At 36.2% G+C, this 16,551-nt stretch overlaps 1 protein-coding gene across 1 annotated transcript; it reads left to right on the top strand.

The window, feature by feature from the left end:
- Positions 1 to 814: 814 nt before the first annotated feature.
- LOC139115013 (uncharacterized) lies at positions 815 to 3,159 on the top strand. The gene is made up of 5 exons (XM_070676922.1): positions 815 to 834; positions 1,237 to 1,392; positions 1,590 to 1,788; positions 2,018 to 2,238; positions 2,672 to 3,159. The coding sequence occupies exons 1-5, from the start codon at positions 815 to 817 to the stop codon at positions 2,718 to 2,720; spliced, it is 645 nt and encodes a 214-aa protein (XP_070533023.1). The 3' UTR covers positions 2,721 to 3,159.
- Positions 3,160 to 16,551: the final 13,392 nt, after the last annotated feature.

Here is a 16,551-nt window from a genome sequence, read left to right on the forward strand (position 1 = left end):
ATAAAACGGAGAACGCCTACACCGTTGCGTTCGCGCTACGTGTGCGGTAAAGCGATTAAAGGGGAAGTTCACCAAGGATGATTTTTACATATGTGGTAGCTCTGTGGTCATTTACCCCAGAAAAGCTATTTCACCATTTATAACTCGCCCGATTTTCTACGAAAATGATAAAAATAGTACAGGAAAATGCCCATGTAATTTGAATCATGGGAAAAAGCCCCAAGCTTGGAGCTTGCATCATGTGATATGGAAGGGACCATCTTCGGATGGGTATGGCCCCCACATTGTCCACTCACAGTAATACAGTAGTAAACAGCAACACAAAATCTGACAGTGGACAGTTTATTATAAGTGATTCACCGTTTATGCAAGGATACTCAGTATAAACAAAAGTTATGTAAATACGCACAGCCTGGTTTAAGCATGGGTGAGTGGACAATGCCATACCCATGGGAAAATGGTGCCTTCCATATCACATGATGCAAGCTCCAAGCTTGGCGCTTTTTTCCCATGATTCAAATTACATGGGCAACTTCCTGTACTATTTCTATCGGTTTTTGTAAAAACCGTGCAAGTTATAAATGGCGAAAATAGCTTTTCCGGGTTAAGTGACCACAAAGCTAGCACATATGTAAAAATCATCCTTGGTGAACTTCCCCTTTAAGAGTATAACGTGACCTTTGACATCGAGGAAACTTGCAAGCTGTAAAAATGAATCTGATTGGCGCGGAAGTTTACTTTTATCCAATCATCTCTAGTGTTACAGCATACTTTGTATGCTTTTTGTTGGTAAACATTACAAGTAGACTAAAGGATGGCTGCGGCTCGGAGAAGGTATGTAGGCTTTGAATTACACATTTTATTGCATATTTTGTTTTTATGAGAAAATTTTAAACCGGAAAAAAACCTATGAGATGAATAAACTCGAGGCAAGGCAAAATCACTTGAAAATAACAACGAGGAAATAAAATAGGTGTAGTTCCTACATGTATGATGTAGCAACACAGCTGTTGAAGACGAGCGAGTCAAAAAAATTATGTTGACGACGAGCAGTTGTATCATGAAAATCAAGTAACCAGAAAGTTAGAAAGAAAAAAATAATTTCTTTTGAATTTAGCGTAGTGTTCACGTGTGTAGGTGATCTGTCCCTTGCCATAACTACAGTGGCAGCCTCGACTGCATCCACGGGCTACAACATTCACATTTGCCTCTAACCTGTTAAAATTGTACACGCAGACGAGAAGAAATCGTTGACGCACTTTTGGTTTGTGAGGAAGATGATAGTGACTTGGATATGCTGTTAACTGATACATTCTCAAGCGGAAGAAATCTTGAAAATACACCAGTGAACCTCGATCAATTTTCGGATGATGAGTGCTTTGAATTTTTCAGGTAATGTAGATCTCATGCCTTAATGCAAATACCTGCATCTATATGGAACTGTCTTTTGTTCAACTAATTTTTATTTCATGTTATCTTTGTCTATTTTATTTATTGATTATTATAAAAACATTTATATATTTAATTGTTTCTATAGCACTCAGCAAAATTCTCCTCTTATAGAACAAATTTTATTACTCAACTTCCAGATTTGCAAAACCAGACCTTACCCGGTTGCATGATGGACTCTCTCTCCAAGAAAAAATTGTAGGATACAATGGAACTGCTGCAACAAGTATGGAAGCTCTGCTCATACTTCTACGCAGACTAGCCTACCCAAACCGTTGGTGTGATTTAGTCACATTTTTTCAGAGGGATGAACCAGAGTTGAGCATTATTTTCAACACGGTAAATAATTTTAATTTTATATACTGGTACACAGAAAGTGAAACCCACATGAGGCTTATGGGCAAACCATACTTTGATAAAAATCAGATGCAGGGAACAAATAACAGTCTATAAAACTGATGAGATTTCATAGTCACAGTCACATGCAGATATGTATTTAAAACAATTGCATTTTTATAACTTGCGCTACCTATCTCAAATGTGCTTTGGGTGTTTTACTTTTATACAGATTGTAGAACATATCTATGAAGAATTTGGTCATCTTTTGACATCTCTGAATTTAGTGTGGCTTGATCTGGTGACATTTGCTGAAGCAGTTCATAACAAGGGGGCTACACTAGATAATTGTTGGGGCTCATCGATGGAACTGCCAGATCAATTTCAAGACCAACAAGTGGCCAAGGTGTTGTGTTCTCTGGGCATAAGCGAACTCACTGTCTTAAATTCCAAGTAAGGATATCATGTTTTTCACTTAGCTAGCAATCTTCTTTTTTAGGAGGCATAGTCTTTTCATGTGTGAATCATATTCATTTCACAGGTTTCTATTGGAAAAGAGAGCAAGCTGTGTTCCTTAAGGAGACCTTACACACGTTATATATTAATTTTATACAAGAAATTTGAGCTAATTACTGTTAAGTCCAAGGGATCATTTACAAACTCACTCATAATTAGCCTTCCCACTAAAAATTTCAAATTTACTCTTGAAAAAAATTTATTGGTTTGGAAAGGTGTCAATTAAATTGTTCAACGAATTTTCATGTCTGAATAATTCAAGTGTTTCTTCAAATGTTAAGAATTCCATGTAAGAAAAAAATGTGTTTTGTCTTCTTATCAGTATCTCACTTTCTAAACAAGTTGACAATATTTTTCCATTCAATTTCAGTCCATTCAAGCTCCAAATGGCCTCATTGCCCACATGTTTGGACCTATAGAAGGGAGCCGTCATGATGCCTTCATGCTTGGAGAGAGTGAAGTACTTCCAAAACTAGAGCAGCTTCAAAATGATGGCCTAATGATGTGTGTTTACGGGGACCCTGCTTATCCACTCCGACCCGAGTTAATGGGCCCATTCAAAGGAGCACACCTAACACCCCAGCAGCAGATTTTCAATCGGTCCATGTCTGAAGTACGTGTATGTGTAGAATGGGGCTTTGCAAAGATAATCACTTTGTTTGCATTTCTTGATTTTAAGAAGAATCAAAAACTGTACCTACAGCCTGTTGCCATGTACTTTCTTGTAGCAACCATTCTAACTAATTGTCACACTTGTCTGTATGGTAGTGAGACTTCAACATTTTTTGATCTGCAGCCACCAACACTTGAAATGTATCTTTCAAATGAACAAGTACTGTAAAAACCTGTTTGTTTCAACCAGTGAAAATAATTAGAGGTTGAAATAGATTGTAATTCAAATTTGCCAATTCGTCAAAATGAGAGCATCTTTTTGATGTGTAAAATGAAAAGATTTTACTGTGTAATGTCCAACAACAGAGAAATATTATCTTTACTTTTTGGTGTATAACTTGAAATAATTTTATATGGTCATACTTCACTGTATTTTAAATTTTCAAAATAGTATCATTATTAATAAACATGTTTCTTGATATATGATTGTCAGGAGTTATAGTGTCTGCTACAGGACAGTCTCAGATTTGGATTCACTCAAAGTTTTGGTAAATTGGTAAGTTGTTTGGGAACCTGCTGCAACCATGTATGTGTGTTGACTTACTTAAAAGACAAGTGACCTAACGGCCGATATAGCTCTGCTGTGATATTTAAGAGAACTGAGATGATGACATCAATGTGAGAAGTGACATTCATATTCAACCACAGTTTAACTGTCCAGACAATCATTGTGATTGTCAAAAAATTTGCAATGATTAATTACCCAAAAAGGATAACGATGCAAATTTTACAAAAACTGCTACAATATCGGCAAGGTAGCCTATGGGAAACTGCATAAAATCAGTGCAAGAAACTCTGAAATTTTATCATCAGATAGAGGAAAATTACACAAAAATTAAGAGATGCAAATTTCTCCACAATTTGAGCAAACTTGAGTGAGGTGAATCCTGTGAACCTACAGGCCAAGTTTCAAAGCAATCTGAAACGGTTTCAGAGAAGAAGACCATTGCTGATGGAGAATGGATGGACGACAGATGACGACGACGGACAACTACCCTATCAGATAAGCTCCGCGTTACTGACAGCACAGCTAAAAACAAATATTTTTTTTATAAGCAAGAGGCTGGGCTAAACTTTCATTCAGAAAACCTTTTGCATGGAGACAACACATTTCACTCATTTGATCAAATAAAATAACAAAAACATAATCTTATGAACAGTTATTTATTTTAAAACAAAACAACCTAAACATGGGAACCAAACACAATAGCTCAGGGAAAAACTGAACATTTTTATTCACATTTAAAATTTAATTTCTTTTTGCAAGCTGTTCTATCATCTTCATTTGCATTTCTAACTGCTTCTCTTGAAGTGCCAACCTTCTTTTTTCAACTTCCAGGGCGTCCTGCTTATACTTCATTTCCACTTCATGTTTCTGTTGTAGGTAGGAAAAGAGTTCACTCTTTGATGATCTCATGACCTTTTGCTTTTTGCTAGTGTGATGCTCTGGATATATGCAATTATATGATAAAAGAGTGAATTATAAATTGAATGGAAAATTTTGAAATGTTATGGTTGATGATTCTGTAGTGTACCCGGCTACGGTAAACGTCACAACTGTGTTGCGATGACAAAGTTAGCATGGGCAACTTGTCAGCATATCACGGTGAATTTAATCGCTGTAGAAGTCCCAATAAACTTTCAACTTCACAATACACCTTAATTCCAACAAAATAAATTTGTCATATCGTGTTTTGACACAGCAAATAAAGTCTACTTACCGAAATCTTAGCATATTTTTTCCAAATTTTGTAAATATCTAATGAACCTGCGCTGATAATTTCGCTGATGAACTAACATCAAGGACAAAATTAAACATCAATTAAGTTAACCACGACATATATCGCAAGATATTGCTGTATGTTTCTCGAAGACGAACAACATGTACAAATAGAAGCTGCTTGCCGAAGCTGTCTGTCGAAACGAACACATATATTCCGGTTGCCCGTCATTGCGATACATAAACGTAGAAAGAGAAATCAAAACTGGTCCAAAATAATCAGAATTATTCAGATAAGTAAATAATTTTTCAGGTACAAATGAAAAATGACATCAACAATAAGGTCATCTTGATCTATCGGACTAATTAATAGTGGTACTAGGTGTACACCCGTCTAGATTGACCCAAAGTGACAAATTTCACTCAATCTTGTAAGCCACCGAATTACTGAGACAAGTGAATCGGAGTTTTCCAGGGAAAACCAACGCACATCTTTTATTCAGTACTTTCCATTGTTGACTGTATTCTGTTGCAAAAATAAGCTATGACTTTTACACTACAACAAAATACTTCCATACTGCAGTCATGTTACAACCATAGACCTATGTACGTCGTGAGGTAAAATGTCTCCTCTAGAAGAACATAGTTACATAAATGAATGGCCTACCTTTCGGAATTTACGGTAGACGCAAATTAAATAATTTACTGTAGCCTTAGCTTAGCGTAAGGGAGACAACATTTTACACGCAACGGTGTTATAGAATCCCCGACTGTCTGCATGTAGTTAGTCCCTCCGAGGGACCGTGAGTTCACGGAGGTTTAGTAAGGACAAACACTCAAACCGTTTGAGTATTAATTATCGTGCGAAACTGTAACTATGTTAATTACGTCAGGAAAGATAATGAAAGTGACGTCTTTGTGCCTTCAATTTGCTATCATGTACAGAAATCTATTCTCACTATTAGGGTGATCCTTTTATTTTTTGTTTCTCATCTCCAGAGGAATAGTCGGGCAGGGCGGGCGGCGTCGAAATAAAAAAAAACAAGTACCGGAAAAAAAAACACTGTATTTGTTTCAGTTCAATGTTCTGTCCATTCAGTCTCTACAATTTTTAAGTACAAAAAATCACGTATTTGTTTCAGTTCAATGTTCTAGATCTGTCCATTCACTGTCACTGCAATGTCTTGTCTTTCAGTTCAGTGTTCTGTACTCTCTGTCCTTTCAGTCTGAGTCGCTGCAATCTCACAATTTTATGGTGGTGGTCTGTTGCTAGGATGATCGCCTCAGAGGCGGGGCAAATAAAAAATGTTTTGTTTTTTTTTTTCATGTCGGAGCTGTAATTTACGGTCGGTCGGAGATGAGAAACACAAAAATAAAAATGTCGCCCTTAACGGAAAGCGTACAACATTATGTATGCTAGAAATAGCTTACAATTCAGTCTGGCTATCGCATACACCGTATTTTGCTTTATCTGTCGCGCTGCATGTACTTTTCGGGGGGGGGACTTGCTGCTTGCAACAAAGAATACCAAAAACACATAGCATAATCATAGCGCTCGAGGTTTGGGTTGCCTCGAGGTTCATCAAAGTTAATGTATTAATGTTCTTACCTTAGCTTCTGTGGCAAAGTCAAAAGCTTGTCACTGGCACGGCTACGGCATAGAGAATGACATACTCTCGGAAGTCGACTCTCGACTCAATGCCATTTATATCCCGGCTTGAGATGTTTCAACATATGATCTCTGACACTGAAACTCCGGCGGCAGAATACTATAGTAAACATTCCATTGGTGGCGCGGCGCGGTGCAGCGACATGGCCTGCTTGTGTCTCGACTTTTCTAAGTTTTATCGTTCTTCTGTACTCGTCGAGTTTTGTAATCTTGAAGCAAACTCTTATCGATGGTCTTTCAAATTTAATCACACCCTTCTAGTAGATAGGAAGCTGGTATCACTTTGCTGCGACAATATATAAAGGATTAAATCAACTATGTGATGTCGCAACACTATAGAGTAAGACTAATTCTGTAATCATGGTGTACATGCCGCTATCAATACTCTCTGTAACAGAGGGGCGACATGTTGCACGTTTGTGTTTGTTTTACTGGCGACTGTGATTAAACAGGCGGGCAATCTCACACTGCATGTTATATCATCGTGACAGAACGATAGATTTATGCTACACAAATATTGTTGTGGCGCATACATCTCGCCAATTAGTTCAGATCACAATCGCATTAATATTCATCTGATCCCTATATATCGTCCGATCGTCCAACGGGAAGCAGTAAAGACTATAACGCGATTTGACAAGTCTAGTATCGTCTTGTATATAAGTTAGAGTCGGACTGAGGAAGTCGGGCTTGGCCAGGTCTGTATGGTAGCTTGGATATATCGAATAGGTACCCGAGATTTGACAAGTCTAGTATCGTCTGGTATAGAAGTTAGATTCGGGCGAACAACGTCGGGCTGAGCCAGACCTGTAAGGTGGTGAATCTCCGATATATCGGATATTTACCCGCGATTAGACAAGTCTAGTATCGATACTAGAGTCCCCAAATCGCCGATAAATATCGGGTAAATGTCGGCGATTTCACAGACCCGCTACCTGGCGTGCCAACACAAAAGGCAAGTCATTGTAGTATCGTCTAGTATCGATGATAGAATCCCCAGATTGCCGATAAATATCGGCGATTTCACACCCACTATGGACTATGCAGACAATTTGAATACATTTTACAAACAGACTTAATTTCCATACTTTCAGTTTTGAACTTGACAGAGTCAAAGAAAAATTGAAATTTATCTCTATACATCAAGAGCATACATTCCAAACCACTGATATCAAGTCCGTTTTCTTTTCGACAAAGAAACACAAACAAAGCAGTTGGTCCAATGCACTTTCACCACGCGTTCTCAATTTATGCTCCAACCAATTAGCAAAATCTGTTCCGTCATATCGGTTAGTGGCTTCTATTGACCTTCAGCTTTCCGTTTTGATCTCTTTGTCAGTGCAATCTTGCGTACGTTATGTTTTTATTTCGTTTTTTTTTGTTCATGATTTTGATAGTCCTCGATTTTGAAGCTTTTTGTGTCTGTTGAGTGTGAACATGGACACACTAATTTGCGTAAACTATAATTGTTCATCGAGGCTGCGAAGCACTCATTTGGGTTGTACATGTTAAAAGACAGAGAGACTTCCATTTTGTCTTACTGTGATATATGTGAACCAGTACACTAACATTAAAATACCATTATTTCACTTCAAATGTGCCAAGGATATTTGACTTACTTGTCAATGATTGTTCATTGTCATATAAAAGTACATTATGTTGAAGTCACCAAAGTTCCATAGGTGCTATTAACTCATTAAATTACAGTACAAACTGTCATATTTTACGTGAAGTTCTACGATTTTAGATGGATTCAATTTTGAGTTAGATGTTGCCGTTGGTGGCGCTATACTATTGTCTGAACTGACTGTCGGGTGGCGAATGTGTCTTGATTTACTACAAGGAAAACAGACAAATGTCTCATGGACCAAATCTGGGTCTTTCGACTTGAACAAGTTGAAGAGATCGTTTCCTCGCCTGAAGAGAAAACAAATAAAAACAACAACACAGAGACAATTTAGCAGTCCCCATTTTTATTTTGTTTGCAGTAAGAGTTCATATGTTTGTTCAATCTTTGATACCCTGAAAATAGTTCAATCAACTGTATCTTGGCGGTGTATCCGAACTAGAATTAAGAACGTATCTCACATCAAATAACTTTCATTTCCGTAATCTGAAATCTGAATGGAAGACTGTAATCTACGATCACCTGAAACACCTTGTCTTGATTTAATAACGACTGCAGTATGCGTAATTTTACCACAGTGACTCAGCACTTTATCATACAAGGCAGGCAACCCAGGCTGCTCAGTTGAATTCAACCAGGGTACTGCTTAAAATCGCTGTAAAAGCTGAATTTTTGCATAGAGGAAAAGGAGTATTTTCACTTGTAATATTATTTTCATTTGACCTGCGTTTCAACTCTTCATAAGGCAAGAATGAATAAAAGAATTGCAAATAAAAGTCACCTCTTCTACTTTGCTGACCTAGCGGTACAATGTGGTCAAAATAAGTCCAAACTACCTGTGCATTGCACATTTTCTGATGCTTACGCGACCGTATTCTTGTTTTTGTTTCATTAAATTTATTGACAACGGTATATCAGTGCTATCTCATGATATTTTTGGTAACGATGTCCTCATTGACATAAAATTATCACAGAAATTTACTGACTCCGATGAAAACAAAACAAATCGCACGTCGCTGGCCGGTGTGACTTGCCTAGATAATCCTCCTACCTCATGATCAACTTTCTTGCATAAAATGATAAATAGCTTGCTTCTATTTTGTCAGGAAACAGTTCGAAAAAAAAGAGAAATGGACTTGCATGTTATACAGCTATTCAACAATACAAAAACGTTAAATTATTTCAAGTTTTTCGGCTCGAGATAAACCTTGCTTGACTTGCAAAGTAAACATTTTACAAAAAAATTAAGGACTAATATCATGAAAAGACTTCATTGCATATAGGGTGTTTGGTGACCATGGCGTCATGCTGGACAAACGATCTCGCCATCATCGAGTCCTGTAGATGTACGACGTCTGTATACTGGTATTTGTTATGTACGCCGCTAGTTCATCCGAGGAGCTTGAATAAATTATTAATCCGACGAACTACACACTCGATGACCGCCTTTCTTCCTGGACATAAAAAAGCATAAGATAATACGTTTATGAATATACTACGTTTAACTAAAATCGGCAAATACTCTAGTGTTACTTGGATTATCAACTGAGATGAAAGCCAATTGACTTGCCTCCGAAGAGACTTGACGCTGAGATGTTTTACGTCGTTCTGTCCTTCTCTCTGCTAGACGACTGATGACAAAATCCTGTAACGAACCAGCTTGATTCTCTTCGAAAGCACCAGACACCTAGGATAATAATAATAATAATAATAATAATAATAATAATAATAATAATAATAATAATAATAATTGTAATCATCACTATCATCAATATCGATCACCAATCATGAAATAGACACTCATTGCGCAAGGTTAAAGACATCCCTATTTCTGAAATGTCAGGCATTTAAGACATTGTTGCTTATTGTTAGACATTCACTGAGGTGAAGCGTTTATAAATTATTCAGTAATCAACCGATCGATTCTCAAACGCCCTTGGGCTTTCTATCACATCTTTCGGTAAATCGAGCCAAATTGACAATGCACTAAACTTGCCTCTGATGGGGTTTGGCACCTAAGCGTTTCACATGTTCGTTCCTTAAGTCGTCGAAACGATTTACAAAATAAGCATCTCTTGAACCACACTCACTTTCTTGGCGAACAATCGACATCTAGAGGTAATGCTAAAAATAAATAAGGATAGTATGACAACAATATCAACACAATAACAACAACAACAACAATACTAATACTAATAACAATATGTACTAATACTCATTATAACAATAATATTTGTTTTTCCCCGTGCAAAAATCAAAACATAACGTCCGTGGCATTGTGTCCACGAGAGGAATCTTTCTACTCACAAATTAACGTTGATGATAGTACCTATATATTAAAGCCCCTGTAGGTGCGAATGTGTAATAAACAGATCTCAAAATATACTCAGTTTTCCAAGAGTTTTCATTGAATAAGACCCATTAGAGACTGAAAACGTGTATAAACTTTATCATACGTGTCGAAGTGGCATGTAAATTCAAAGGTTTTAACATTATTTTAGATTTCCCGCCATTTTCAAAAACTAATCATATGAGAGAGAAAATAAAGATCACAACAACATAATGTTGGCCATCGTCTGTTGTACATTCAAGAGAATGGCATCATGCTTGCTTGTATGATCACGATGTGTATATGCAGGAAATATTGTTTTGTATTTTTCCTTGGGGGCGCCATTTTATAAGTGCGGCACCCGTTTATTACTCAGCCTGTCAAACGTGTAGATATGGTCCAAATCAGAGCCAGCAGTGATACTTCTATTTACACCCTTTTACGTACAAGCCACGCACTGCATAAAAACCCTATAATACTTACTGTATTACATGGATTATTGCCTGTATTTTAGCTGAAGAGTGCATATACAGATGAATACAGTCAAGAATACAGTTTTTGTATTCAGCAAGCCTGTATTCATGTTGATTCATGTGAATTCACGTGTATTACACTATAATACAGACAATCTCATTAATGTGAATTTATCTGAATTATTGGGTTTTCATGCAGTGACGTGAACCGTGGAGGTACCTTCAATGCGTGAGCGTTTGAGAACGAAAACAGGTAGTCTCTGGTTGAAAATATGTGTGCGTACGTACTTGCACATCGAAAGTGATGAAAGTCACAAATCTAATACTGTAATTATTGGATTGCAATTTATCGACTCGTTCATATGTGAAAGAACACTACACAGTCTTGAATATTGAATTTAGCTAATGTTTACGAAATACCCAATGTAACTTGTGGCTTGTTTGCTGTGGCAGTGTTTAACGTCAAAAAACAAGTAGTCACAGATGGCGCAATTTGTCCTCTAATCACATCCTCTCAATGTCCCCTATAAAATAAATCGTAATTAGTGAAAGGTTTGATCGAATAAGATGCTGTACTTTCAGCTGAAACCAAACCAACTCATCAGGTACCTGGCGCTGCGACCAACGACAATAATTATTATTGTCGTTAATTATTATTATTATAATAGAATGCATTGCGATACACAATCACCACGCCAATATACTTATAATTATGTTACTGGTTGACGAGGATCGAAGTCATTACAATGTTCCTTCCGATAACAAGTCAGGTTAAGGCTTCTTTTTTGATGATTGTTTTTCATTAATGATACGCAGTTTCTCCCTTGTGATTCAATTCAAGGAGTGATCATCGATCTCCCAAAGAAGTATGGTTCTTCCATTATGCATCTCTCATAGTTTCATTCGCGACCCTTAGCGATTAACAAGGGGAGTCGGATGCAGAGTGCCCGGTCGCCCAGTCCCTCCCATGTTAAATGACAACACACATGCTTGTGTTCCAGTTAAGTTAAGGTCACTTAACCTATGACGTTACCGTTCGGTGACAAAAAATGCACCATGACTTTAAAGTGAGAAAAGCAGCACTGTAATTCACGGAACTCGAATGGACGAATGTAAGAAGTGACAGCAAGTATAAAACTGTACTTGCATGGATAGAGTACTACCATACTAGCACCTGTTGCCTTTGAGACCGTATATAGTAAAGATTCCTATGGATTGCAACTTTAGCACCAATAAACATCGCTTTCCTTACCTGACATGTAAACAGTGGCTAACACGTATCAGTGGCTCTACTCGGTGACATGCACATGCATATTAGTCCGTGGGCTGGAGGGGCCCACCGTGCACCCCCCCCCCTAAACCTACTACATGGGTATTTTTTTGTTCTTTGGGATCTGCTGAACTAGAAAAAAGATGTTAACATTGGATATTTTGGGATGCACTACCTGTCTGCACTGGTTTTTGATTTGTATGTACCGCAAAAAATGGCGAAAAATGGGTAGGGGTAGGGGGTACTATATCCTCCCCTAAATTGAGTAAACTAGCATGAAATAGCACAAACCTTACATTTTTGGAAAGCTCAGATACTGCTCTTTCTGAGGAATACCAACTTTACCAAAATTAATTTGTGTGCATAGAATAGGACGACTTTAAATTGAATTTTTTTGACAATTTTGAAATTTTTTACCAAAATACCATGTAACAATTGTGATTTACTTTTTATTAAGCAAAATTTTCACAACTTTTTGTGTTTAAATTATTCATTCCGACATATTAAACAAGAAAAAAGTGTTAACATCAGATATTTAACTATACACTACGTCTCTGGCGTCCATTTTGAATTGCGTGTATCTGTATGGGGTGTGCAAAAGCTAGGGGTAGGGGTACAACATTCTTTCCTTGATGAAGTAAACTGGCTTGAAATGCCATATACCTTATAGTTTTAGAAAGCTTAGATACTGATGCTTATCTAAAATGCATAAGGTTTTAGTAAAAAAATATGACGTCTTAGAATTGGAAAACTTTAAATCGATTTTTTCTGGTAATTCAGCAATTTAACCGGAAGAAAATACGATAACTATTGTTTCCTCCCAATGAAGCAAATCAAACAGATTGATGGATGTTATTTACTAATTGCAATGTGCTGAAGAAGAAAATAAATGTCAAATTGGGTATTTACAATGCATTATTGTCTCCACTCACTAAAATTGCAAGTTTTGCTACATTGGTATATCGTGAATGGGCATTTTATTGTTATGCAATGAAATAATGCACAGCCTTAAAAGAAGACTTTAAAACGCGCACACATAGTCATATTGCCATTTTCTCCTGAAAGTCAATAGATTGTTGATGACTGTCTATTTTATAATTTACTTTTTAAATATTTTTTTATAAAATAATTTTGATAAGACGTATTTGGAAAATTGTCTATACCTCCTTGTCTTACTTATACAGCAAGCATTACTAACAATCTATTAGGCCGTGGGCTAGAGGGGGCGTCTACGTGCACCCCCACCGCACAGGATAACAAACCTGTATTTTTCAGAAGCCTTGGGATCCCTAGAATAAGAAATAGGATTTTAACAGACAAAATATAGGGACTCAATAGCTGTTACGGTCATGTTTTGAAGGGTACCGCAAAATCACGATTTTGTGACCCACATGGATTTTTGTCAAACCTGTCTTCATGTACGTCATCTGCTGAGCTTACTGTTTAACATGACCTAGCTTATGGGGTATCATTAGAAAGGTGATTTATTCTTCTTGAAAATGGTATATAGCAATATGCAATATCTTCTATAGTTTTCATGAAATAGGGCCATAATTTACCCCATACCCCAAAGTTTATGTCGCAAATTACTGTCAAAACTAGTATTTAATTTTGAAAAATTCTATAAAAAAAGACAAACTTTGTATGAAACTTATTTTATTTGTTACAGAGACATTTCCAACTATGAAAGATACCATTAACGGGATAATTATTGCGATTTAATAGCTGTTAGCATCATGGTTTGAAGGATAGCAGGATATGTTGCTGAACCCGTGAAATTTTATTAAACAGGTTTCCATGAAATTTATCTGCCAACCTTTATTTTGTCCATAACCCAGATTGTAGGGTATCATTACAAAGATTTTATCACTCTTATTTTTAGCATATCATAAAGTGCATTATCATCTTAAGTTGTAATGAAATAGCAAAAACCTCATCACCCCAGCCCTTAGTTTGATTTGCAAACTACATCTGTTCTAAAACTTTGCAGTTTGCGAATTTGGGATATTGGGTAAGTTTTGGTCCTATTTCATGAAAACTATTGAAGATATTGCATATTACAATATGTCGGTCGCTTTCTGGCAAAATTGTCTTTCTAATGATAGCCCATAAGATAGGTTAGAGTAAAAGTAAGCTAAGCAGAGACTTACAAGATGACACATTATACAAAAACACTTACGAGTGGGCAAGACTGTAACTTTACGGTACCCTTCAAACTATGACAGCAGCAACCATTCAATCCCAGTATTTTGTCTATTAAAAGTCTATCTCATATTTGTGACATGTCTCTGTAGCAAATAAAACAGATTTCATACAAATCATTGTTTTTTGTAATATGTCTAGGTAAAAGTTTGGTAGAATTTGAAATCAGTAGTGACAGTAATTTGCAATATAAACTTAGGGGTATGGGGTAAGTTTGGTCTTATTTCCTGAACACTAAAGAAGATATTGTATATTACAATATGTTATATCAAAGAAAAAAAAAAACTTTTTAATGATACCCCAAAAACCAACTTATGTTAAAAAATAAGCTCAGCAGATGAATTACAATAAGACAGGTTAAACAAAAACGTATGCGAGTTGACAATACCATGATTTTGTGGTACCCTTCAAAATATTACTGTTACGGCTACAGCATCACAATATTTTTTCTGTTAAAAGTTCGTTTCAAGTTTCTAACATGAACCTGTAGCAAATAAACTAAATGTAATACAAATCATTGCCCTTTGTATTATGTCCCGGTAAATAGTTGGCAGAATTTGAGATTAGTTTGACTGTAATTTTGAACATAAAACTTTGGGTGTGGGGTAAGTTGTGGTCCTATTTCATGAAAACTGTAAAAGATATTGCATATTGCAATATATATTTTAAGAAGGGTAAATTAACTTTCTAATGATGCCCAACTTGCCACGTTATGATAAAAAATAAGCTCAGTAGGCGACTTACAAGAAGACAGGTTTAACGAAAATGTATGCGAGTTGGCAATACTGTGATTTTGCAGTACCATTCAAAATATGACTGTTACAGCTACAGCATCCGGATATTTTTGTGTTAAAAGTTTATTTCAATTTTCTAACATGTACCTGTATCAAATAAAACAATTGATACACAGCATTGCCTTTTGTATAATCGTCAAGGTAAATAATCGGTAGAATTTAAGATAAGTTTTGACAGTAATTTACGACATAAAACTTTGGGGTATGGGTAAGGTTTGGTCCTATTTCATGAAAACTATTTAAAGCCAATTAAATTGTCTTTCTAACGGCAGCCCATAAGCTAAGTTATGGTAAAATGTAAGCTCAGCAGATGACTTAAAAGACGACACATTTAACAAAAACATATGCGAGTCGGTAATACTCTGACTTCACGGTACCCTTCAAATCATGCAAGTAACAGTCATTCAATCCCAATATTTTGTCTGTTAAAAGTCTAACTCATATTTTTGACATGTCCCTGTACCAAATAAAATATATTTTATACAAAGCATTGCCTTTTGTAAAGTGTCTAGGAAAATAATTGGTAGAATTTGACATTAGTTTTGACTGTAACTTGCGACATAAAACTTTGGGGTATGGGGTAAGTTTTGGTCTCATTTCATGAAAACTATAGAAGATATTGCATATTGCAATATATCATTTAAAGTAAAGTAAATCAACTTTCAAATGATACCGCATATGCCTCTTTATGTTCAAAATAAGCTCAGCAGAAGACTTACAAGAAGACAGGTTTAACAAAAACGAATGTGATTCAGTAATACTGTGATTTTGCGGAACCCTCAAAAATATGATGTTACAGCTACAGGATCCCAATATTTTTTCTGTCAAAAGTTTATTCAGGTTTCTTACATGTACCTGTAGCAAATAACACAAAGTTAATACACAGCATTGCCCTTTGTATTATGTCTAGGTAAATAATTGGTAGAATTTAGATTAGTTTTGACAGTAATTTGCAGTAATTTGGGACATAAACTTTGGGGTATGGGGTAAATTATGGCCCTATTTCATGAAAACTATAGAATATATTGCATATTGCTATATACATTTCAAGAAGAATAAATCACCTTTCTAATGATACCCCATAAGCTAGGTCATGTTAAACAGTAAGCTCAGCAGATGACGTACATGAAGACAGGTTTGACAAAAATCCATGTGGGTCACAAAATCGTGATTTTGCGGTACCCTTCAAAACATGACCGTAACAGCTATTGAGTCCCTATATTTTGTCTGTTAAAATCCTATTTCTTATTCTAGGGATCCCAAGGCTTCTGAAAAATACAGGTTTGTTATCCTGTGCGGTGGGGGTGCACGTAGACGCCCCCTCTAGCCCACGGCCTAATAGATTGTTAGTAATGCTTGCTGTATAAGTAAGACAAGGAGGCATAGACAATTTTCCAAATACGTCTTATCAAAATTATTTTATAAAAAAAACATTTAAAAAGTAAATTATAAAAATAGACAGTCATCAACAATCTATTTACTTTAAGGAGAAAA

This window comes from Ptychodera flava, chromosome 16 (assembly GCF_041260155.1).
Source record: "Ptychodera flava strain L36383 chromosome 16, AS_Pfla_20210202, whole genome shotgun sequence".
NCBI classification, from domain to species: domain Eukaryota; kingdom Metazoa; phylum Hemichordata; class Enteropneusta; family Ptychoderidae; genus Ptychodera; species Ptychodera flava.

Excerpts from the sequence above, each read along its gene's own strand:
- LOC139115013 (XM_070676922.1), top strand. The coding sequence starts at position 815 with ATGGCTGCGGCTCGGAGAAG. Across the intron at positions 1,393-1,589 it reads GAGTGCTTTGAATTTTTCAG|ATTTGCAAAACCAGACCTTA; the intron begins GTAATGTAGATC and ends CTCAACTTCCAG. Across the intron at positions 1,789-2,017 it reads TGAGCATTATTTTCAACACG|ATTGTAGAACATATCTATGA; the intron begins GTAAATAATTTT and ends ACTTTTATACAG.